Here is a 25500-nt window from a genome sequence, read left to right on the forward strand (position 1 = left end):
TTTTTCGACAAAAAAGATATGAACATCACTTTTTTGATAACAGAAATTAAGGTGCGTAAAGTATAACATGAAAGAATGTATATACAATGATTGTACCACCTTTTATATCCTATTGCTTGATATTCATAACAAGATACCCTCACACATTGAAAGTTTCACAGCCAAAGCTCTGTCATAAACTTCACATTACAGCAAAGCTTGCAATTTTCTCTACATCTTTGCTGTACTGCATTTCTCATATAAATGCTTCTATAAGAAGTTACATGACTTTACAAGAAGGAAATGTGTTTCCAAAGCACTCATGCGTTGCGGTTTCAAAATAATGTGGCACACATGGGGTTTACACCATGGCACACAAAGGGTTAACCACATTTGTTTTTTTTTTAAGTATGAATGGGGCTGTCACACCCTTTGAACCCCACTGCATGCTTATTCACCCACTCTTCACATGGAAAACTTTGACAGATACTGCATTAACGTTAAATTATAAATATTTCTCTATAAGTTAAAGATATTTGAAATATAATTAACTTTTGAAAACTATTGAAGAATGAATGATTTCTGTCATAATCTGGTCATCCATACATACAGTAGGTGGTAATGATGTACATGGTCCTACACACATGTGAAACAGTGCAATGATAACCAACTTAAAGTCACATTGATGTGACAAATGAAATGCTGCATGCATACACAACAGACTGCAGTTGTATCAGGCTGGCACAAATTATAGCAAATAGCATCACGGTGGAATGCCTGGAAATTGACATCTGTTTGCGCATTGAGAGTCGCAAGTCCGCACATCTCCGATACAGTCTTTTGCGGATCGCTGATCAATAGACTGCATTCGTATCAGGCTGGCACAAATTATAGCACTAGCATCACAGTAAAATGCTTGGGAATGGACATCCATTTGTGCATTGACGGTCACAAGTCTACAAGACTTGGATACAGTCTTTCGCTGATCACGGGTCTTGCTACAAGAGGATTTTGTACTTCTCCGCCCGCGGGACTCTGTTGATGACGAGCCGCCCATCGTAGCTGAGGGAGGCAAACAACCATGGATCCGCCGTTGACCATTCCGCGGCGTACACGCTATCTTCGTGCTCCTCGTAAGTGGCAATGACGCCATCCTTCATGGGTTCCTTTGGTCTGCCAATGGGTGTAACAAAGAAAAAACAACAACACACACACACCAGAGATATTAGATTTTCTGCATATTGCAGGTGAAACTAATAATAATAAAGGCTTAATTTTATGTTGTTAAGTTCAAGGTGAAACTAATAAAGACCTAATTTCATGTTGTCAGTTCAAAAATGTTCTTCTATGATACATCACAGGTAGCATTTAGTGCAAACTTTGACACTGCAGTTGTTGTACTTGATTGAAAATTATTCACACACAGTGCATCTTCATCAGCTTGAGCAATATAATGCATTTGTTGGGTAGGAGCTTTTGTTGTTGTTTTGGGGGAGGGTTTGTTGTTATTTTGTTGTTGCTTTTTTTAATTCAGAGGAAATGACTCTAAAGAATGTAAATGTCATTAGATATAAATATCATTCTTCGGCCCAAGCAACAAGAAAATCCAACTTTTCAATACAAAGCTGGGGTTAGGCTGGGCTCAACATGATGGTAGAAAATGTGATAGATTATCTGGAAACAGGTCTGAAGCTCCAGCTGAATACCACTTTATATGCATCATTTCCATGTGTCCTAAACAGAAATTGAAATAAATATCCTGCAGTTACCTATTTCAATTTTGTTTCTTCCCTAAGATGACGTCTACACACAGTTTTTACTTGGTACTAATGACTCGTTCAACCACTGTATCATCCATTGCACATTTAAGCAGTAAAGATAACATTCCTCAGCAAAGAAATTAGTATTGTCCCATTAAAGTGGTGTTTCCCTTGATCTGTACACAAATTAAACGATGGACACTGCATTTCAGAAGTTTCACATTATTGATCTAGAATTCTCACCCCAAAAGAGAAGTGTATCTTATCAACATCAAAAAAGAGAGAAACAGAATGAGATTCAAAAGAAAGCACTTCCCACCTGTGTTTCTCCTCATCATCATCCCTATCATCATCATCTTCGTCATCGTCCTCTACATCCTCCTCGTCCATGTGGCCAAACGGCTCCGAGGATATCGATGCAGCGTTGGTGAGAATGACGCGACTGTCACTGCTGGAGCTCAGCACCAGCTGGTCATGGAACTGGTTATACCTCACACTCCATACCCTGTGTGATTCAGAGGGGGAAGATTGACAGCGCATCACTATACCAACAATAACATTGAGCTGTAACAAAGATAGTTACTACTGTAGGTACATATTGCAAATCTACAACTATACTAATTCCATGTGGCAACAGAAAAGACATACTAGTAATCATCAACAAACACTATTTGTTGTTGACTGGTCTACATTCATTTGTCAATCTAAATGTGAATGTAAATACTTTGTGCAAATATGTAGAGGTGAAACCTACTACCGCACTTTTATTGACACCATGAACACCATCCCAAGCCATCAGCACTACAACAATCCCACAAAAGAACACCATTACCATACCACAACTAACCCCCACACCACCATCAAAACCATCACTACACCATTACTACTCACTCATCTTCTTCTTCTTCTGGTTAAGTCTGCCTCTTTCCTTCTTCCTGTACACTACAGTACATCATTACCACTACACATGTGATAATTACTGCAATTACCATCACTGATACAACCCCTATTACTTCAACTACCATGAAAAAAAAAATAAAATCATTATCACACCACTGTGACCATTCTGACCATCAAAACCATCACTACTGCTACCTCTACCATGCACCACAAACATCACCATCTTCGTTGCTAGCTAGCAGTATACCATCAACAGCACCAGCAGTGAGCGGCAATGAACGTATGACTAACCAGTGGGAATGGTCACTCTGCGTCATGACCGGCGCCTCTGTGTTCCTGACATCCCAGAATTTCACTTTGCAGTCATCGCCGCACGTTGCCATGTAGTACTGTTTGTTTGGGTTGAAGTCCAGTTCCCTCACCAGTTGGCTGTGTGCATTTTCTATGATGAATACTTGTCTATCAGCAAACAAGTAAGCACAAAATAGGAGTGTAAAAATGATAAGATCGAGCATAGGTAGACTATAACAGTACTGTATATGCCATACATTTCGCAGCATTTTTATTTCCGCAAATCTAGCGAGTAGGGTGCTATTTGCAAATGTAACAACACACGAAAATACTCTGATCTCTGATCCGGACAGGAATGTGACATGCAAGCGCACATATCTCTGTTTATTACTGTACTGAACGATTTAACCACTAGCGATATTGTCAGGAAGTCCAGATTCTCGAAAAAATTAGACTTGCTAAATATAAATATGGCATACACAGTATGTTTTACACTCTGACCATAATACAGAGCATTTCACAAAAATATCTAATCCATTTAAAGGACAAGTTCACCTTCATAAACATAAGGATTGAGAAAATGCAACAATATTAGTAGAACACATCAGTGAAAGTTTGAGGAAAATTGGACAATCGATGTAAAAGTTATGAATTTTTAAAATTTTTGTGTTGGAACCGCTGGATGAGGAGACTACTACAGCTTGTGAGTCATATGCGTACAACAGTATAAAGAAAGTGTAAAAGAAAATTCAACATATTTTCACTTTTTTCGTATAATAAAAGAGCTCTTGACTTGCCTCTTTCTAAAGGCAGGGGGAATAATATTACCCATAACATTTGTCGGTAACGAGTCAGGGGAATGTGTACTTTTTTCAAAAGATGGCATTTTGTGAAATTCTCTTTATATTTTCCTTATATTGTTGTACGCATGTGACATCTAAGTTATTCATATACTGGAGTAGTCTTCTCATCCAGCGGTTACTGCACAAAAACTTCAAAAATTCATAACTTTTGAACGGATTGTCTGATTTTCCTCAAACTTTCAATGATGTGTTCTACTAATATTGCTACATTCTCTCAATCCTTATGTTTATGAAGGTGAACTTGTCCTTTAACTATATGGGCATTTGGGTAAGTGTCCTATACATTTAACAAGCAAATATCCATTCACTTTACTTGCCCAACAGAGAGTACGAGTTGACCTGGGCAAGTGTGCAAGTGGGTTTGTAGCACCCTGTCTATCTATTATGTATATACTTACTGCATGGATCTGAGGTCCCATCCGCGCACTGTGGAGTCACTGGCTGTCGCTACCTGTGAGTTGTTGTGGTGGGGATTCCATCGCAGGGAGGTAAACTTGGGATGACCTTTGCCCTCCAGAGTTGCTGAGCTGGTCATCTGAAGAAAATCATTGAACATGGAACAGCACATTAAAAAATTTGAAGTAAAGAAAATATAGAGTAGAATATATTGTATGTGACCCTGCATCACAAAACTACCAAAAAGTCGCCAGGCATGGATTTTCAGTTAAATGCAGATTCTGAAAGAGCAGACTTTAAGCTTTAAAAGGATTAATTACTCAACACTAATTGACTTTCCTAACCTAGTATCTAACTAATGAAAAGAAAGTCACACTCTGGAAGGTGTTTACTGAGAGAAGAGGCTTTGAAGTTTAGGGTCTATTCAAGTATTTAAACTCACCAAGATGTGCTCTGTGCAATGAATGGAACAAAAAGCAGGATGTAAAACTCAATAGCAACCACAATAAAGGGATTATGAGATTACGCTGGAATTTAGCACACTCTAAGCACATTCTATTCATGACTAATACAAACTTGCACAGCAGTAGCATCAGCTTTTCAGTTTGTGAAGGGTTTTTATGAAATGAAAAGGGTTCTCTAAGACATATTTTATTACACTATTTCACACACAAAAAAAAATGTTCTAGAAATAGTGCAAATAAACATAATTCCCAGTCATTTTATGATCCCAAACTTCAGGAATATGTATAAGAAGAATTGCTCTTTCAGAAAATATATAAAACTAAAGATTGACTAGGTTGACCTATTTCAACTACTTTGAGTCCTCATGGAAAATCAGGTCATGCAACTTTTTGTTGGTTTTGTGATACACGGTCACATATGGAATACTTAAATATAGAAAACAAAACCACAAACAAAACAGCTGAATTTCTGTCAAAAGGGTGAAAACAGTGAGAACTGATATGGTACAACCAAATAAATGAAAAAGTTGGTGTTTGTTTGTGTTTTCTGTTCCAAGAAGTGCTTTGTTGGTACAATTTGCTTGAACTCGACCACACAGACTGCTATAATCAATTCAGCTACAACACTCACACAATATGAATTAAGTTGAGACCTATAGTCATGAAGATCTCTCCACTTACTGGAAAACTAACTGTTAATGTCTTATTTTGAGAGCAAATTCTTGTTTGAGTGTGCACATTGTGTAGGCAGAGATTAGCATATTTGATACATCTAACTTTCAAGGCATAACGGACACTAGAGGATTAAAACCCTAAGCTGCTCATTTTACATATCATTTGGTGATGCCATCGCTGGAATAGAAGACTACATTATTTACAACAGCTTGTGACATCAGGCAAGGACATTATATTAAGAATTCTCTTATGTTTTCTTTATATTGCTGTCCAGGTGTGATGTCACAAACTGTTGTAGTCTTCTCATCCAGTAATGGTTGTTGTATTATGTCAGATGAACATTCTAATGTCCTAAGGTAGGTTCATACTCGGGCTGTGGTTGGCAAGTCTGACTCATACCCCTTTCCCGCTGAAGAAAATCTTCCCCGGGGGCACCTGGGGGCACCCGGGGAACCCCGCAGTGTGAAAGGTCACTCGGTTGAAATCTAGGGGAAGCCTAGGTGAAACACCGATGAAATTTGGGGCAATTTTTACCCGAGAAGCGTCCTGGGTAAACACCGATAGTTCAACGGGAAATCACCCGGTGGTTCACCGAGAGCGCCCAGCGTGAAAGGTTGTCTCGGTGAAACACCGGGGAAAATATGCAGATTATGTCGAAGGTCATGTTTTGTTTCTGGTCATGCACACGTTTTCAGCTAGCTAGCGCGCACTCGACCTCCCAAATCCACACGTACAGGGTACTAGCAATTCGTGTTTGTAAACATACACACGACACTACATAGTATGTCGTTTCGTGTGCAATGTGGCGTTCACAGTGCGACGGCATTGTTTTGTATCGTGCTGTGCATTGTATTGTTTAATTAGCACGCCGTGTATACAAAGCTGATATAGGTTTACAGTGTACTTGATCGATTTGATGCTTCCTCCTTCTTCGTCTTCCTCTAGTGTCTAGCTCTTAACTCTTCCAGTAAAGTCTGATACAGTCCGCCTCTTGCTTGATTTTTTCGTATTTTGTGCTTTTCTCGTCAAGTGCTGGGTTTACAGTATGCAGGAGAAAACCGTTGACGTTTTGTGCTGTTGAAATTTGAGGGAGTTTTGCAAGTGGCTGGAGTGTGGACCAAAGACGAAGAGAGACTGTTACTTCAATTACGTAGCGAGGCAGCAGTGAACGAAGAACTGAGCGGGACGTCGACTGACGCTGCCGCGTACGAGTCCCTCCTCCGAAAACTTGCTGAACATGGGATCGAAAAAACCAGATCGCAGATGCACAACAAACTCAAGTACAAATGTACATAAGATCACCCACATTGCGAGCAGAAAACCCGTCTAGGGGAAAGTTTCACCGAGAGCAGTGTGAAACGACGGCACTGAAACTTTCACCGAGACGGGCAGCGGGAAAGGGGTATCAGTCTCAGTCTGACAAGCAAGGTTTTAGTGAGTCATGATATGGTATCTTTAATGCGCAAGTGACTAATATTCAAATTCATGAAATTCTTCCGTCGAGATGCTTTCATTGCAACTGATTGAAAAATTGCCCTGCATCGAAATAAATAAAAATAATAAGCACTGAATTGATCAGTATTTAGTAGTAGCCATGATAAAAAATTCAGTGCTTATTTACGTCGATGCAGGGCAATTTGTCAATAAGTTGCAATGAAAGCATCTCGACGGAAGAATTTCATGAATTTGAATAATTACACAGTACCCGCTGCATGCTATAAGGATTAGAACCAACACTTGCTGTCGGGTGAAAGCTTGGTGGTCTAGTGGAGGTGACGCCTGTCCGGTGATCAGGAGGTCGTGGGTTCTAATCCCGCACGAGTATGTACGCCCATGATTTGATCAATTCAGTGCATATTTACGTCGATGCAGGGCAATTTGTCAATCAGTTGCAAAGTGACTAATAGTTTCAAGCTTATATCAATGAATATGCCGCAATGGTGGAAAAAAAACTTCAAAAACTCAAAACTTTTTAACTGCTTTTCAATTTTCCTCAAACTTCAATGATGTGTTCTACTGATATTGCTGCATTCACTCATTTGGGTTTTATTCTCCCTTTAACCCAATATCATTTTGCACACCAGAACCAACATGGCGCCTTTACGTATGCAGCGAGCAGTTACTAATACATGCCAATAGGGCACTTTGGCACATGTCTGTAACAGCCAAGCATCAAGTCTGTCAAAATAATACTCACTCTTGCACTGGTTCCACTAGCCTCCAGGTCCCACATCAGGATCTTGTTCTCTGTGAGAGACAGGATCTTGCTCCCATCTCCCTGGGGCTCCCACTGTACACTGTGTGCACATCACAAAACAAATATGCCAGAGAATGGAGTTCAGTCCAGAACAATGACATGACCAACTCCCATTCCTATGCATTTCAAGTGAAATATCAAATATAGCATAGTAAATAAATGTATCTTACTTTTATGATCATAAACCTGAAAGTGTATTGGCAACAACATATCAATAATATCTTCTATCTATCTACCCAACTCATTATGCACATTCTAATGAAGATGATCAAGGGTGAGTGCGGTGTGTTCCAAAAAAAGAGAAAACTAGAGAGGGGCCGTCAAAGGCGGCAGACCCACGCCTTGTACAAAGTCGGGGTAAACATAATGTGCATTCGGTCATCTACCAGAATTCGGTCACTTAATTGCCAGTGTGCTTTATCACCAGCCAGTGAGTTCTACCAAAGATCGTACACTGAAGTGTACGATCTTTGGGTCTACAGTCACATCACACGCAAATCACATCATTTCACATACGGTAACACTCATTCACAGCAGGAAAGTCCTTTAGTCTCCTCCAAAAATCCATCGAAAATCCCAAATACCACCGTCAAAAGTGCAGAATCAGAACTTTTCCAAGCGCGCGCGAATTAAGTCCAGTTTTAAGAGTATATTGTCTACGCGACGGGTCGCCGAAAAAGCGCTAAAAATTGAGAAATACGCCGTTTTCTTGCGGGATATTTTGCTCATAGCAAGCCAAGAGTGTGATGATATCAAAGGTCGTATGAGTGTACGATCTTTGATGGTATCCACAAAAGCGCAAAAGAAAAACAAAATTTACGTACTCCCTAGGCAATTACCCCTATGATTAGTGTCTACGGAAATTATTCAATGCAAGGGTTGAATACAAATGTCTACTGCACCAGTATTCGGTCACCAACGAGCGCCGCAACGTCCCCGATGCTATTTTGCACCAACAGTGTACAGCGCGATGCATTTTCAGTGGCCTTGCACACGCATTGACATTGAGCGCGCATATCGTGCAGTGTAACTGACCAAGCAAATGCTCCTCCAACGAAAAAAACAATCAATGTTAATTTGAAAAATCATCAAAATACGGGCCAGTTTGTGACGACGGAGAACGAACTTTCATAAATCTAGAAGGACGTAGTCCCTCAAATAGGCCTAAACGTAAATTTCGGAATTCTTACGAACATTTGAGCAGCGAAGTCGGATCGTTTGGGAGTTTATGTGTTCGTATGGTAGCGGAAAATCGCAAAGTGAGAAACGGGAAATTTTCGGAGTGGTCACTATATCATGGGGTCAAAACTTCAAGGTCACACAGAATTTGCAAAGGTCAACCGATTATCACCAAAATCTAATCGATTCTTTCCTGCCATTATCCAAACATCCCCTTAACATTTCGTGCAAATCTGTTTACCCGTTCTCTTGTTATCTTGTACACAAACAAACAAACAAACAAACAAACAAACAAACAAACAAACAAACGGAACCCTTTACATAACCCCCTGCCGATTTTCATCGGCGTGGGTAAATATGTGACTGCAGTGGACCACTTATAGAGAGAATGAGGCATATATCCCTAATGAGTAATTTGTGTTTATAAGGGCAGTTGCAACTGCACAAGATTAACAAAATTGCCAGTGACATTGTTGCAGAGGGAAAAAAGTGAGAAATCTGTGTAAGTAAATAAATCATACATGTTGTATAAAAGGGCATCTAGGGATACCTCTGTACTGGTGAAAAACCATCTTGGTCACATGACACAAACAGCTCTGGCACAGCACTCCTCACCCAATGGGCAGAAATAAAATATTCTCATGTTCATAAAGAATTCAACTTCTACTACCATGGACAATACACATTAACATTATGCTTTCATACTGAGAAAATATGACATCAGAAACATGCTATGATGTGATAAAACTACAAATGGAATCTTATGCAAACAACAGCAACAAGGTTACATGACCAAGGCAATCCATGTCATTTCAAGACAGAGATCAGAATCAATGACTATGTAGTATTTGAATAACCCTGACTCTCTTTACCAATATTATCACTCAGATATTTGTTGATCTGTTGTTTATATGATTTCTGAATTTCTTTTGAGATAACTTTTTTCCCACAGGTGCATTTCCCTTTTAGGAAGTACGGACACAAACACATCCACACACTCATACTTATATGCACACCAACCTCATGATGTTGCCATAATCACTGTTGTCTAGGCGACACATCACCTCTAGATTCCTGGCACTGGATGAAGAGTCGTCATGGAGACCAACATCCGGTGTGTCAAGTTCATCCTCCTCAGCAGGTAGCCGCCAGATGGCTGCTTGCCCTTGAAGTTTGTTATCTACAACTTAAATAATGATGAGGCAAAACAGGGGGAAAATTCATATTACTTGAAATTTACTTGACCTAAGTCAAAGGTTTGAATCTGGATATAACAGACAATCAACATCTTTGAAGGACTGAACATAAATTTTTGATCACTGAGGCCTCTGAGATGAAAAATATACATTGTAGGCATAAACCAACTGTGATATTGTACAGAGCAGTGCTCAAATGGTTTTCAAAGGAATAAAACAAAGAGATCAAGAGTCACAAGACTAAAGGCAACAGAGTGGTCTATGTACTTTATGTACTTGACATGATCCTCTTCCCCCTCCCCATGCAAACTGCCAGCAAATAAAAGACAAGCATTGAGAGTACAGAATATCTTTCAATGTCATTCCCACAGATTTATTTATAACAAATCATTATATTTGAGACATTATCCATTACCGGTACCCTAAATAAAGAACTGTCCCTAAATTTAGCTTCACTGTCAATCCTACAACTACAACACAGTATAGCTAGTGTATGAACCTAGAAAGAAAGAAAGAAAGAAACAAACTGTATTTGCACAAAATAAGGACTTGGCCATATAGACAATCCCTCCAGCATGCAGTGATCTCGTGGAACAAAATATAACATTTAATAGCTATTAGTGGCTAGTTGATAATAAGGAGATTTGTTCCATTGTTACATCAATAATTTGATGCATACTTTTATTGAAGCAGGTTGCTGCGACATCCTTATCTGCAGGACTGGAGCTGATGTTCCATATCTCCCCATCCTTGTGCAGGAACACTGTCTTGTTCAGGGTGTTGTTATCTTCATCGAAATCTAAGACATGCACCTGGAACACAGGGTTAAAAAGAGTACAGAGATCTTGAGTATTGGGTCTGTTATATCCAATGCATCATTTTAACATTGAATCTAATTTTCTGGAGATGGAGGATAAATCTTAGTGTGATTAGAGAACATCTTACAAGGTTGGCATTCCACACTAGACTCCATTTCCAAATATGGTGAACAAGTAGGTATACCGTATGGGAATGACTGCATTTGTCTTTCTTCATGACATGTAGCATCATATCACTGACATCATTAAAAATGGTGTATTGAAGGGTTTCTCAAACAGTTTGTGATTTACTTTGTGCTTGCAATGAATTTAAAACATGAAATAAAATAAACTAGCATTGTAAATCATCAACAACTTAATAATAAGATGGAATGGTCTTCAGTTACAAGCCAGTATACATGTACATGCATAGCAAACACAATAAGTACCAGAAGAACATTGTTTTCATATACCCATTACAGTAATTCATTCATTTAGTCAAGTTCATAATTGGTTGAAATATAAACTGTAATATTTCACAATGTTTCAACTGCACTATCTTCTAAAAGTTATTCTATGCTTATCACATTGTACTGTTAATCAAAGAAAATTCAGCATGAAATGAAATAAGCAAGGACCTATTATCATCTTGAAATTTCCATGTTTCATTAGACCACTTACCATGGGCGTAAATCCCGGGGGGGATGGGGGGGATATATCCCCCCCTGAAATGGAGGAGGGGGGGATGGCCTGTACAATCATCCCCCCCTGAATTTTGAAGAAAAAAAATGGAGGAAGCAGAAATGTGATTGTATCAATTTTGGCATATTGCATGACGTTTGTACGCCGGCCTTCAGACAGGTAACAGAGCTCAACAGTATTCTATCTTGTAGGAAATCGAATGCATAATTTTCTCAAGCGCTCGCTCGCTTCGCTCGCTCGCGGACATGGACATACACTGTAAGGTATGGCTCAGACGTTGACAACGTCAAATAGTGTAGGCCTACATGTAAACATGCTAAGACGAGAGTAACTTGGGACCATCTGCAAAATATGTACGAAAACAAACAAACAAACAATAACAAAACTACATTGCCATAATTGAACCCCCTCCATTTCCTGAATCATTCATGAGGAACGACAGTGACTGATGACTCAGTCAAGATACATCTATGGGTATACACAGGAAAGATCAGGGGCGTCGAAAATATCTCGGGGGGGGGGGGCAAAGGGCATTTGCCCCGCCCCTACGAAAGTGTTTAGGCAGGCAAATCATTTATCCCCCAAGCAATTTCCGAGATGAGGACAAATCTCGAACTTTCTTAATGGAATTATTGTCCAAATACCGCCAGAACTATGCACCAAATCGTTGAATTGCAATCATAAACATGCAAAAGCTCCGCTATACTGGATCCCTTTCGATAAGTACACTGTTGAGATTGACGTATATTTCCCTAATTTGTCAAAGAGTGTGCAGCATATCTTTCACTTGACAAAAGCTCCCTCATATGCAGAGGCGTCGATGGGGGGGGGGATGGATCCCCCATAAAAGTGGGACAAACAAAATCGCAAAAATATAGCTAAAAACGGCAGTTTTTTGGGTGTAAAATATCAAAATTTTAAAGCTCGCTCGCTCCGCTCGCTCGCATTTAAGCGCTAAGCCATTCCCCTGATGTTGCTGCCAGTGATATGATTGACAGCAGTTGCGCCCCCCCCCCCCCTAATCTCCAAAGCAAAAAATATAGCTACAAATGGCAGTTTGGGGGACTGTAAGATGTCAAAATTTTTCAAGCTCGCTCGCTTCGCACACTCGCATTTAATCATTATGCCATTCTCATGATGTTGCTGCCATAAATTGCCAGCAGTTTTCGCCCGGTGCTCCCCCTTAATTTCCAAAGCTAAAAATAAAGCTACAAACGGCAGTTTTGGGACTATAATAAGTCAAAATTTTGAAGCTCGCTCGCTCCGCTCGCTCGGATTTAATCATTATGCCATTCTCCTGATGTTGCTGCCAGTAATTGCCAGCAGTTTTCACCCGGTGTGCCTCCCCTTAATTTCCAAAGCGAAAAAATACAGCTACAAACGACATTTTCTGGGATTGCAAAATGTCAAAATTTTAAGGCTCGCTTGCTAGCTCCGCTCGCTCGCATTTAATCGCTATGGCATTCTCCTGATGTTGCTGCCAGTGATTGACAGCAGTTGGGCCCGGTGCGTCCCCTTTAATTTCCAAAGCGAAAAATATAGCTACAAATGGCAGTTTTGGGGACTGTAAGATGTCAAAATTTTCAAGCTCGCTCGCTTCGCACAGTCGCATTTAATCATTATGCCATTCTCATGATGTTGCTGCCAGTAATTGCCAGCAGTTTTTACTCGGTGCTCCCCCCTTAATCTCCACAGCGAAAAAATAGCTACAAACGGCAGTTTTGGGACTGTAAGATGTCAAAATTTTGAAGCTCGCTCGCTTCGCTCACTCGCATTTAATCATTATGCCATTCTCCTGATGTTGCTGCCAGTTATTGCCAGCAGTTTTCGCCCGGTGCTCCCCCCTTAATTTCCAAAGCGAAAAATATTGCTTCAAACGGCAGTTTTGGGACTGTAATAAGTCAAAATTTTCAAGCTCGCTCGCTCGCATTTAACCATTATGCCATTCTCCTGATGTTGCTGCCAGTTATTGCCAGCAGTTTTCGCCCGTTGCTCCCCCCTTAATTTCCAAAGCGAAAAATATAGCTACAAACGGCAGTTTTGGGACTGTAATAAGTCAAAATTTTGAAGCTCGCTCGCTTCGCTCGCTCGCATTTAATCGTTATGCCATTCTCCTGATGTTGCTGCCAGTAATTGCCAGCAGTTTTCGCCCGGTGCTCCCCCTTAATTTCCAAAGCGAAAAAATACAGCCACAAACGACAGTTTGGGGGACTGTAAAATGTAAAAATTTTCAAGCTCACACGCTTCGCTCGCTCGCATTTAATCATTATGCCATTCTCCTGATGTTGCTGCCAGTACGAACTGCCAGCAGTTGCGCCCTGTGCGCCCCCTTAATTTCCAAAGCGAAAAAATACAGCCCAAAACGGCAGTTTTTTGACTGGAAAATGCCAAAATTTTCAAGCTCGCTCGCTTCGCTCGCTCGCATTTAATTGTTATGCCATTCTCTTGATGTTGCTGTCAGTAATTGCCAGCAGTTTCGCCCGGTGCCCCCCCCCTTAATTTCCAAAGCTAAAAATGAAGCTACAAACGGCAGTTTTGGGAATATGATAAGTCAAATTTTGAATCTCGCTCGCTCCGCTCGCTCGGATTTAATCATTATGCCATTCTCCTGATGTTGCTGCCAGTAATTGCCAGCAGTTTTCACCCGGTGTGCCTCCCCTTAATTTCCAAAGCGAAAAAATACAGCTACAAACGACATTTTCTGGGATTGCAAAATGTCAAAATTTTAAGGCTCGCTTGCTCCGCTCGCTCGCATTTAATCGCTATGGCATTCTCCTGATGTTGCTGCCAGTGATTGACAGCAGTTGTGCCCGGTGCGTCCCCTTTAATTTTCAAAGCGAAAAATATAGCTACAAATGGCAGTTTTGGGGACTGTAAGATGTCAAAATTTTCAAGCTCGCTCGCTTCGCACAGTCGCATTTAATCATTATGCCATTCTCATGATGTTGCTGCCAGTAATTGCCAGCAGTTTTCTCCCGGTGCTCTCCCTTAATTTCCAAAGCTAAAAATAAAGCTACAAACGGCAGTTTTGGTACTGTAAAATGTCAAAATTTTCAAGCTCACTCGCTTCGCTCGCTCGCATTTAATCGTTATGCCACTAGTCTCCTGATGTTGCTGCCAGTACGAACTGCCAGCAGTTGCGCCCTGTGCGCCCCCCTTAATTTCCAAAGAGAAAAAATACAGCCCAAAACGGCAGTTTTTTTACTGTAAAATGTCAAAATTTTCAAGCTCGCTCGCTTCGCTCGCTCGCATTTAATTGTTATGCCATTCTCTTGATGTTGCTGTCGGTAATTGCCAGCAGTTTCACCCGGTGCCCCCCCCCCTTAATTTCCAAAGCGGACAAAATACAGTCACAAACTGCAGTTTGGGGACTGTAAAATGTCAAAAATTTTCAAGCTCGCTTGTAACAGTTTGTCAGAAATATATCACTCTCCTCCCACTTTATATTTCATGCAAAAGAGTGAGACATCCGATCCCTGTAAAGTGTGTGTGTGTGTGTGTGTGTGTGTGTGGGGGGGGGGGGGGTTACCAAGCTTCTCTCACCCACCCACCCCCCCCCCACCCCCCCCCCCTCCTCCCCCTCAAGGCTGCGCCGGTTCGGTTATGGGCTTGTAATCGTGGTGATGGTGACTATCGCCGATCATCCCCCCCACTCCTCAGTATGGATTTACGCCGTTGCCACTTACACATCTAACTATATTCCACTACACAATGTACTCAAGGTGTCTTTGAATACACGCATTATACCTACATGTAGTTAGCATTGTACAGACATCATGGTTGAATCAAGAATACTGCTTTATCAGAACAATATTATGGTAACATTTGAATGAGATGTCACTTCAATGGGACACACTTGTCTTCAGATATTCATACAAAATAGAAGCTTTGCATGTACCGCTACCAATTTCATTAGTGCACAGACAAAAACATTTCCAATTGTCCATCTGACATCTTGTTTGATGTCCAATAAAAGAAGATGATTACCTGGTTATCATACTTGAGTGACTGTGTGCCAACGAGGAACCTGATTGCATCAGTCTCCGCCACCTGAGGTGTTAAGCTCCTTGCCTAGTGGAGAATCAATGCAGTGTACAATTTTTACCCGTGTCATTATTTTCAAGATCTACTTCAAAACAAAATCAAACGTAACCATGCTGCAATTGTCATGCTAAGAAAAACTTTTGGCAGTAGTCATTCAGCTGTCTGAAAATGAGAAGGACCTTCTTAATATGCAGTGAATTAGTTACAAGCAGCTCTCTCTGGTCAATTATCTCACATATCCATGGCTGTCAATGGTATTTAAATCGCATTTGCAAAGCCTATTACCAAATAGCCCTTTATCAAGTATGGCACGGAGGAATTAAAGTTTACCTTCAATTTCTTCATAAACTGTGAAATAACTTGTATCTGTGAGTCATCCTGCGTTATATACAGCATGTTATGTTGTTTAATTGTACTATTCAAAATTAATCATCAATCATTGTTTTTAACAAAATTAGTTATTTCATACCAAACTCCTTGAATTTCAGTCATGCAAAGAAGTCATGCAAAGTCATACAATATTGTGCATGGCTCCATTTTGAAAGTTGTAATTTGTACAACTACAATGTTTTTAGTGCCACCTACACTAATATCAATCAATATTACAATGAAGATGGTAAGACCTATACCAAAGACAAATAAATCTGCGGAAGAAAGGAACAGACTCTAGAACTCCCCAAATGGATAATACTGTATACGCTGAATATTTCGCGAGGTTTTTATTTTCGCGAATTTCGCGAGTCAGGTGCTATTCGCAAAATGAAAGACACACGTAAATATTGACTCTGACGCCCGATGTGAATGTGACGTACGCATGTACACTTCTCTGTTCAGTACAGGACTCCACGATTGCGAATTTAACCACTTGCGAAATCGTCGGGAATTCCAGATTCGCGAAAATTTAGACTCGCGAAATATATGGCGTATACAGTATAGCGATATCAGTGCAAGGTGTGGAAAAGTTGATGAGAAACCTCAACCCCACCCCCCCCCCCCCCCACAAGGCCAGCTGGTAGCCAGGATGACAAAATCCCAAGAGTACTTAAACAGCTTTCTAGGGAGCTGGCTCCAGCACTTACAGCTAGCTGCAAATCATCTTTACTGACAGGATAAGTACTGGCAGACTGGAGAGATGCCTATGTGATGCCCATTATGACCCAGGGAATTATTGACCAATTGTGACCCGCGATAACGGTTTCAGGCAAAAGTCGCAAGAGAAAATTCCCTCCTATGCGGGGTACAAAGATTTTGACCATTATTTTTGTCGATTTTGGGTTTTTTCAGAAATTGAATCTTTGATATGTTTTGTACATCTACACTAAATTTCACAGCATAACACTAAGTTTTTCCCACCGAAAATGGAATTTTAAACACCCTATGTTGGATCGCACTCGTCAGTTTCGATCTTCTTTCGAAAGCCGCGCCACTATGCCTAGTGTTGCTACGGCGAGGCATCTCGCGTGCGATTGGATAGTGCGTCGCACACATTTACATAGTTCAGCTTTCGGCGATACGCCTCGCAGCGTGTCGGAAATGTTTTGTCCATGCATGCATGCTCCATTGTTGTTGCTACAATAGATATCAGTACGCTCGGTCTTTAGTGTATGCTCTTCGTTTGGCTTTCTATCTGAGCTTTTCTACCGCAATGTTCGACAACGGAAGTAAAACCAAAAGTGAACAGCAACACTAGGCAGCACTAACTTAACGTGAAAAATAGATTCGATAGGGAACATGGTTTAAGCGCATTAGAGAGACAAATCACCACACCACTTACAGTACCGGAGAATACAAGTGTTTTATATCAATGTAAAGCTTAGGAAATGGGCAAAGTGATTCAATGAAAAAATGAATTTTCAAAATTCCTGACTTTTGCCTGAAACCATTGTCGCCTGTCACGATTTCTCTCACATGCGTAGCCTGCAACTGCAAGATCATATGGATCATGTGAAAATTTATAGTAGGGGCAAGCATGGTATTACCGGACGCATGGTATTACCGGACACGCACATTTTTGCGTACTAATGACATTCTGTACGCGCGAGACTTCGTAGATTAGCCTCACAGAACTTTGTGTGGAACGAAATTGCAAAAAACGCCACATAAAAATGTAAAAACACGAAAAAATTCACATTTTACCTCAAATTTATAGTTGAGTGACCCGCACCTCGTCATAGTTAATATTCATGCATGTTTGAATCACATTTCGCGACTGAAATTCTATGAAATCCCACTCACATACAGGAAAAATGCTGAAGATTCTATTAGAACCAAAAGTTCACTGATCAATATTGGAAATTTGTAGCTATCGTCCTCAAACGCGAACGATGCGGAATAGTTGTGCGCCAAGGGGCACGCAACTCATCGCCCGCGCGTGCAGCTCCCATAGACAAAGCACGATACTCTAACCAGTTGTCGATTTCTCACAAGGTTTTATTGCGTGAACTGTTCGAAATGGTCAAGACAGACATTTTACCGTAAACTACGAAATTTGAGCCTCATTTGCCGATTTTTTTTTTTTGTCATCCGCTCGGTGAGAATGTGTACAGTGATTTGTGGGATGAATTGTGATTCTGGTGCAAGGATTAGGTACGAAAGACCTCGATTATTGGATTACGAAAATCGCGTCCGGTAATACAATGCGATTTTGCACCGCGCAAAAAACCACTATTTTTAGAGGGGTATGTTTAAAGCATATTTTCTAAAAACCGGAACGAAGAATTGACATAAGTTGGCTGAATTCGTAATTTCCATGAGTCTGTGAATAAGTGGTGTTATTTTTAACCAAAATTTCATTCTATGAGTACGGAATTCAAAGCCACAAAGAAAAGCGTCCGGTAATAGGATGTGCCACCCTATAATAAGCCATCAATGGGCATCATATTTGAACGAAAGTCAAGACACTGGTCGACTTTAGACCCTAAACTTGTATTTAGATCTAGACCTACACTAATTACAGTAGTAGGGGATCTACAGCCTGTGCGGTGTACGCCTGCCGACTTATTTACAGTAGGTCCTACGACTGCCCGCGCCCGCCCGGCCATCCGGCCGTGGACATGCCCAGGGGCCTGTTTCACTAACATGGGAAATCGATCCAACCCAAGACCGATCCCAACTCTGGGATTGATACCATCCTGGGAACGACTCTTGTGACGCGTTTCATCAAATCGATCTTTGGGTGGGAACGATAATTAATTGAGTTCGACTGATTTAATCATAGTGAACGAGGCTGTGATCGATAGTGAGAGCTATAGGAGAGAAACATGGCAATGACAACCAAGCAGAAGGTACGGTAAAGAAACAATGAAATTAATATTTCGAGGTCAAATTTCATTTTCAGTACACAAATTTCATCTTAGAATGACATGTTTATTTTTATTTCCATGGCTGATGCCATTCCAAGTCTGTTCTTGGCAGTCATAAGGAAGCACTGCCCAACGATTTCTTTACTCTGTTCGTATTGAACATGTTAATCGCAACAATCGTGATTTGCTTAGTCCCATGTGTGTAATTACGCACACGTATGTCAGTCTACATCTACCACTGATACGGTAATCCACATCTAGCTCCATCCTTGCTTTATTCATGCATGTAGACTCACGACTGTAGACCTAGAATATATCTAACTGTTAGATTAGTTACAACTTGTCACTGATAAGATTTCGATTAAGTGAGCTTCGAATAACTTGTGAAATGTCAGCAATATCGCAGACGCCGCTAGCTAGGCGATCGCGTAGCTGTCTAGCTACAGTGTATAGACAATTCAAATTTGAATTGAGGCTCCTCCGGACAGACGTCAGCTTTTTCTGCCTAGAAACTCTAGACCCTCTACCTAACATTGTTAGATCTCTAACCTGTTACTCTTCATCACAATCACAATTGAGTCTCTCTTGTCTAGACCTAGACTCTGTACTACTCAATTCGAGTGCAGTCTACACTTGACTACAGTGCAGTAGATTACATTATAGGCCTAGCCTAGACTAGGCCTAGGGCTAGATCTAACGTTACTACTACTTACTAGTAGGCATACTACTACTACTAGTTAGCTAACATCAGTATCATTAGATATCTAACGTTAGTCAGTAACACATAGATCTAACATTAGATTAGTCGAGAACTAGTAGATACACAGTAATGGCAACGTAGCATGCTGATTCTATTATAGACCTCTATATCTTTGTCTGATTTTGTTTTCGGTGCTAAGTACTCGGTATCCATGGTTGCATGTTTACTAGACTTAGAGCTCTAGAACCTCTATACGGATGTTATCTCAAGTTCCACTACTGTTTTGTTGGAACAAGCTGGCCATACTTCGACTATAACACTGTCCTAAATTTGACAACCGGGTATGTGGAAAGACCTAATTCCATGCTTTTACGTGTGGTCATATTTTTTCGTTGAACTGCTGTGCATTTTTGTTTGGGGGGGGGGGTACAACAAATTGTACCAGACTACACCAAGGTTAATTCATATTACACCATAGCCTATTTCAATATATGCATCCCTCGATGTGTAGGTTACTTCAGGTAAGCGTAGGCAGCAGCGCAGCGTATGCTGCGGAGAGCGAGGTTTTTGCAGTAACCATGTGCAAGTCAATGTCAATATCAACAATTTCCTTTACCGAGTTGGTTCCAACTTACTTGAATGATTGGAAAAAATCTGGTAGTATTTCCTGCCATTTTCATACAATATGGTATTACAGTAAAATCAAAATATCTCTACCTGGGTATGAAAGTACAATGCACAAATGCAAGTCGGTGACACTTCCTTTTCCCGCTAGGTTGAGAAATGACAGACAAATTTGAGAAAAGAACTAGAGCTTGAGATATTTTACTTGTCATAGCATGTTTCTACAGACTTGTATAGTTAAACTTTGTAATCTGCTTTATTCTGTTATCAGCAGGGACTGGCTCTGAATGTGATGCACTCTTCTACACAGTGGACAAGAGGACTGTGCAAACCTTATGAGAGAGGTGAATTCCTGACCAGGCTTTGAGCTCATTGATTGACTGGAAAGATGTAAGTTTCATTTCTTAAAATTTTCTGAAAGCTCATTATTCAAAAGGTTTTTCAATGTATTATCTATACCCAGTTTTAGAACGCAATCATACGATTGTGGGAGGGAAAAAATCATTTAATGGGGATTTGGTGGTAGTGGTATTTCTATTCACAATACCTATGTACATTTTTATCGCAATTATGACACCATGTACTTTGAATGCTTATTTTCCCGATACCAAGTGTGAAATTTCCTTGAATTCATATTTTTTCTAGCGTCTTAAATCTGCCTCCCTCAGAGAAATATAAATTCTTCTCTTTCTTCTTCTCTGTAAAGGATCGTCAGATACTTTTAGTTGGTATTATGTAATCCAGCATTGGCAAATCAAGATCAATAAAACGGTATGAGATATGCCATGAATCCAAAATCATGAATGTACAGAAAGCTCTTTTAAAACCAAAGTTGTAAGTCAAATAATGGCCAATGCAAGTGTCGGTATGGAGACCAAAAAATGCAAGTAGTGTAACATTTAACTTTAAAGTTATCACCATTGCCCATCATTTTTTTATTAAGTCCTGAGAGATTTGACTTCATTAATTGGCAGAGTGACATCTATTTGCAACATGACTTTGTCTTAAATTAAGCTAGATATCAAAATGAAAAATAGCATTACTTGGGCTAGAGATGTAATGTGATCTGTAGCTTCCATGTAATACACACCTATGCTACCCCCACATGCCATGTCTTTTTTTTTTTAATTCGCAAAATAATCTTTTGCTTTTAAATGTGACCATCTTTGAGAGTCCATCAAGTTATGGTATGAGTCATTACAGAATTAATGTCATAGGAAAAAAAAATCTTAACAGTAACAAAACCATTTTGTGGTTCAAGACGTCTTCAATGTTTCTTTTTTTATTTTATATGCTTTGTTTTACCTCAGGAAGGGACAGTTGCTGAGTTTTATTGGTCATGTGTCGTCAACATGGAGCATCTACAGTCACAGCCTTCGTCCTTTCTATTGGAGGATATGAAACCCTATTCCTTCTTATATGCAGCCGTGGAGAACAGCTAGGGGACTGTCTTGTCCAAGCATTGTAGCTACTGATGATCTTGTCTTCAAGTTGAGCTTTCAAATCTGTTCAACTGAACCCTTATCTTTTCCAGCAACTTTGTGAATGACGTGTGATACATTCTGGGACCTGGGCGCCTTTGAATGTTTCTACACATAAATGGCGCTATGCTGTTTCCTCATCATCATGGTCATCTGTGTTCTAGATCTTGGCTTCTAGCCACATTACATGGCAGAGTCGCCATTTTCTTTGAAGAGGGATTTGTGTATAAACTAGGGGGATCTGCAACTGCGGCATCATTCTGTCCTGCAATTTATGAATAAGCCAAGCCAACAGTAATGTAACAATTTATTCATCATCTCCAATCTCCACATAACAAGTCCACACAAATACGACAACAGTTGATTCAGAGATGAAAAGGGAATAAAAGGTTACTTTTGATTTTGATCTCCCTGTGTAACAACAATGGTATTCTTTCAAAAGTCATTTAGCAAGAAAGTTTAGGCATTATTGTCTAAATATTTTACCCTAAATGTGTTAATAGTGTCATGAATATGCATTTGTACAAAGTGGGTGTGGCCTGTTCTGCCCATAGTGGAAGTCAAGATGGCTCGAAGCAGGGACCATGCCGTCTGAGGAGTCGAGGGAAGAATAAAGTTTTCATTACTTTTAAGTTTGATTAGTGGTGGTGATTTGTTTGGTGTCAGAATGTGTGACATGTTGCCCCACCAGGATTTCCCTCATTCCATAATACTGTAATAGGAAATACAAGAGTATGCTGTAAGCAGATTCCTGGAAACTTATACCTTTGGCTGGTGAATACTTTTACTTTGAAACCTCACTCTTTAATTTTTGACACGACATTGAATTTTATCTCATTGTGAACGTTTGTGAGCTTATAATTTTTTTTTGTAATCAATTAGTGTCATATTACTAAGATAACCATCATATCATATGCATAATAAATAGCCACTTTGTTATGTATTTGTTTTATCTGACTAGATTCAAATAGAAACCATCTAAGGCAATGAGTAAGCCATTTTAGTCATAGTCCTTGCTTGTTTCTTCATTTTTTCTTTGTCTATGTAATTGTGTGTCAAAGTCGTTATAAATCTGTAGTCTCTTCCATCCCCCTCTAAAATCCAAGTATATCATAGTTCCTCTTTCTTGCTCAATTTCTCTTGAACCTATTTTTCTTATTGCTCTCTTCTTGCACTGCTATGATTCTCTCATTTTCATTCTCCCTGGTGTGCATAATATGCTACCTTTCTCTCCTTTCCATTCTCCTTGTCATGCATATACATGCTACTTCACTCTTGACCTTTAACAATGAAAAAAAAAAAAACTTGTCTTGTGTTGGAGGCTTAAAAGAGGGAATGTCTGAATGGAGTTGTCTCATGTTGTAATGTGTACGTTTCTACCATGGATTTGATTTGAATTTGAATATTTTTTCAGTTGTAAGAGAAGAGAAAAGCTACTGTATGTAGAAGACAGATGCATACTAGTATTAAAAGTTTCATTGGTGTTGATTTTCATATCTTATTCATTCATGACTTCAATTACCATTGTTTCTTCTATGTGATTTTAACACACCCAGATGTGAATGATTTGCCCTTCACGTGTGAACGTGATGTAGTGGTGTTGAAACCCAAGTACAGGCTTTCAGATAATGAAGAGTGTGTATTCATTGCATTTTTTTTTTTTATTCCGGTAGTATTTTGACATTGCACAATTAAATTCCATCAAATGTGAATATTTTTGTAACAGTTGACTTATTCAGAAGTGTCTCGAGAGCTGTAGTTGATTGATGTTGTTTTATCGAGTGCTATAGTTGATGGTTTTGTTGGCGCACAGTGAATTTTGTGTATCTATGTAAATAAATTATGGTTACATGTATACATATGCTTACATGTATACATGTAACCATATGATATAGCGCACAGGTCCACCTTTCAGTGCTCATGGCGCTTTAAAGATGAAAAGATAGATATACACATACATTGTACATGTATGTTCAAACATGTCAACAAAGATGAAAATGGCAAACAAAAAACAAACATATGTATACCAAATAAAGAATACAATATTGTTCCAGATATTAATGACAGCAATTACAGTCCTCAGTGTGAGTGGAACAGATACGTTATATATATGTATTATGTATATATATATATATATATATATATACATACATACATACATACATACATAATACATATATATATATAACGTATCTGTTCCACTCACACTGAGGACTGTAATTGCTGTCATTAATATCTGGAACAATATTGTATTCTTTATTTGGTATATATGTTTGTTTTTTGTTTGCCATTTTCACCTATACGCCACCTTGGGCATTTAATACACATGATGCAGTTATATATACAGACTGTACACGTAACTGCATCATGTGTGTTAAATGTCCAAGGTGGCGTATAGGTGAAACTACCAGAAAATTCTGTACTAGTATGAGGTTCAACATAATTAAATTGATAATTTCACCCTGTGAATGGTCTTTATATTATACTGGGCAATATATATGTACTTAGCCTTGGCGTGTTACTAGTATACTACATAATGGCATTTTCCTCACCCTCTTCCTCTTTATTTTCTCTCTTTCCCTTCTTTCTTCCGTCCCTTCATTCGTACTTTTTTGCTCTTCTCTCTTTTCGCTCATGTAACATACGAGCACATGACAAATTGTATCACTTCATTGCCATTATGACGCTTCTGTGTGAGGTCATCGCTATTATGACGTAACAATCATAAGCGCGCAACTCGGCGAGTGTAATGGATCTTTCCCAACTTGGGTCAGATCTGAATCAATCCCAACTTTGGGTTCAATTCCCAGCTCCGTATCGTTCCCAAATTGCTTAGTGAAACAGTTCCTAACTTTTTGGGAATGATCAATCCCAAAACTGCCCCTGGGATCAATTGAATTGAACCTAGGATTGATCCCAGAGCTTAGTGAAACAGGCCCCTGTTGCCTGACCGCCTCCACCTGACACTAAATGAAATATGTGGGACTAATAGATTTTTACTCGCAGGTACACTCGCTTAATGTGAGCAGCTATGAATATCAGATATTGTGACCAAAGATGACATATTCTAAGTCAATACATTGTGAGAATCACTGATAACAAGCGGTATGAGCACAAGATTCACCTGAAATTCTAGGCCATAGATGACTGGGGCCTCATCGTCCATCTTTGGTGTATTTTTCCTTACTTTCCTTCAGTGCGCCCTGGGATTTCCATACGTCATTCACTATACAGTGCCATGCGTGGTGGTGGTGGTGGTCGGTCGCGGTGGGGGGGGGGGGGGGGGGGGGGGGGGGGAGGGGGGAGGGGGAGGGGGTGCACTTCGCAATAAGCAATAACTTGTTGGGGAGGGGGGGGGGGGCGCGACCAAGGCCGAGGGAGCCGCAGCCTCCTCCCCTTCGAATCCCCAGCCCCTAACCGGGAAGCGTTTTTTTTTAAGACGGCACAGATTGGGGCATGGCGCGTGTTAAACCTATGGGAAAAACGTTGGGTTAGGGTTTTTGGTTATGGTTAGGGTTAGGGTTAGGGTTAGGGTTGGGGTTAGGGTTAGGGTTAGGGTTAGGGTTAGGGTTTGATGGTTATGGTTAGGATTAGGATTAGGGTTAGGTTTAGGGATAGGGTCCCCGATAAATTTTTAGTTTCCCCAATCTGTGCCGTCTAAAAAAAACACGCAACCGGGAAAGGGGGGGGGGGGGGGGGGGGTGGTACGGCCCGAGGCTCCCCACCCCCAACCCCCAACCCCCCAACCCCCAACCCCCCAACCCCAACCCCCCCCCCCCCCCCCCACGCACGAATATCGGGAAAAGAAATCTCAACACCCATCATGACTTCCGAAAGTTTCCCGCATTAGATTCTTCCCGCCGAAGCCGGGAGGTGTGTGTGTGTGTGTG

The 25500-nt window shown here is 40.3% G+C and overlaps 1 protein-coding gene across 1 annotated transcript; it reads right to left on the reverse strand.

Moving 5' to 3' along the window:
• Window positions 1–583: 583 nt before the first annotated feature.
• Window positions 584–24833, reverse strand: LOC139736864 (EARP and GARP complex-interacting protein 1-like). The gene is made up of 9 exons (XM_071647526.1): window positions 24735–24833; window positions 15447–15530; window positions 10640–10772; window positions 9785–9950; window positions 7526–7625; window positions 4192–4328; window positions 2931–3098; window positions 2059–2244; window positions 584–1152 (listed from the first exon to the last, which is right to left on the reverse strand). Exons 1-9 carry the CDS (start codon window positions 24774–24776, stop codon window positions 978–980), a joined length of 1191 nt encoding a protein of 396 aa, XP_071503627.1. The 5' UTR covers window positions 24777–24833; the 3' UTR covers window positions 584–977.
• Window positions 24834–25500: the final 667 nt, after the last annotated feature.

Source organism: Diadema antillarum, unplaced genomic scaffold, assembly GCF_040938485.1.
Source record: "Diadema antillarum isolate AM-2024a unplaced genomic scaffold, OU_Dant_1.0 seq00000668_RagTag, whole genome shotgun sequence".
NCBI lineage: Eukaryota > Metazoa > Echinodermata > Echinoidea > Diadematoida > Diadematidae > Diadema > Diadema antillarum.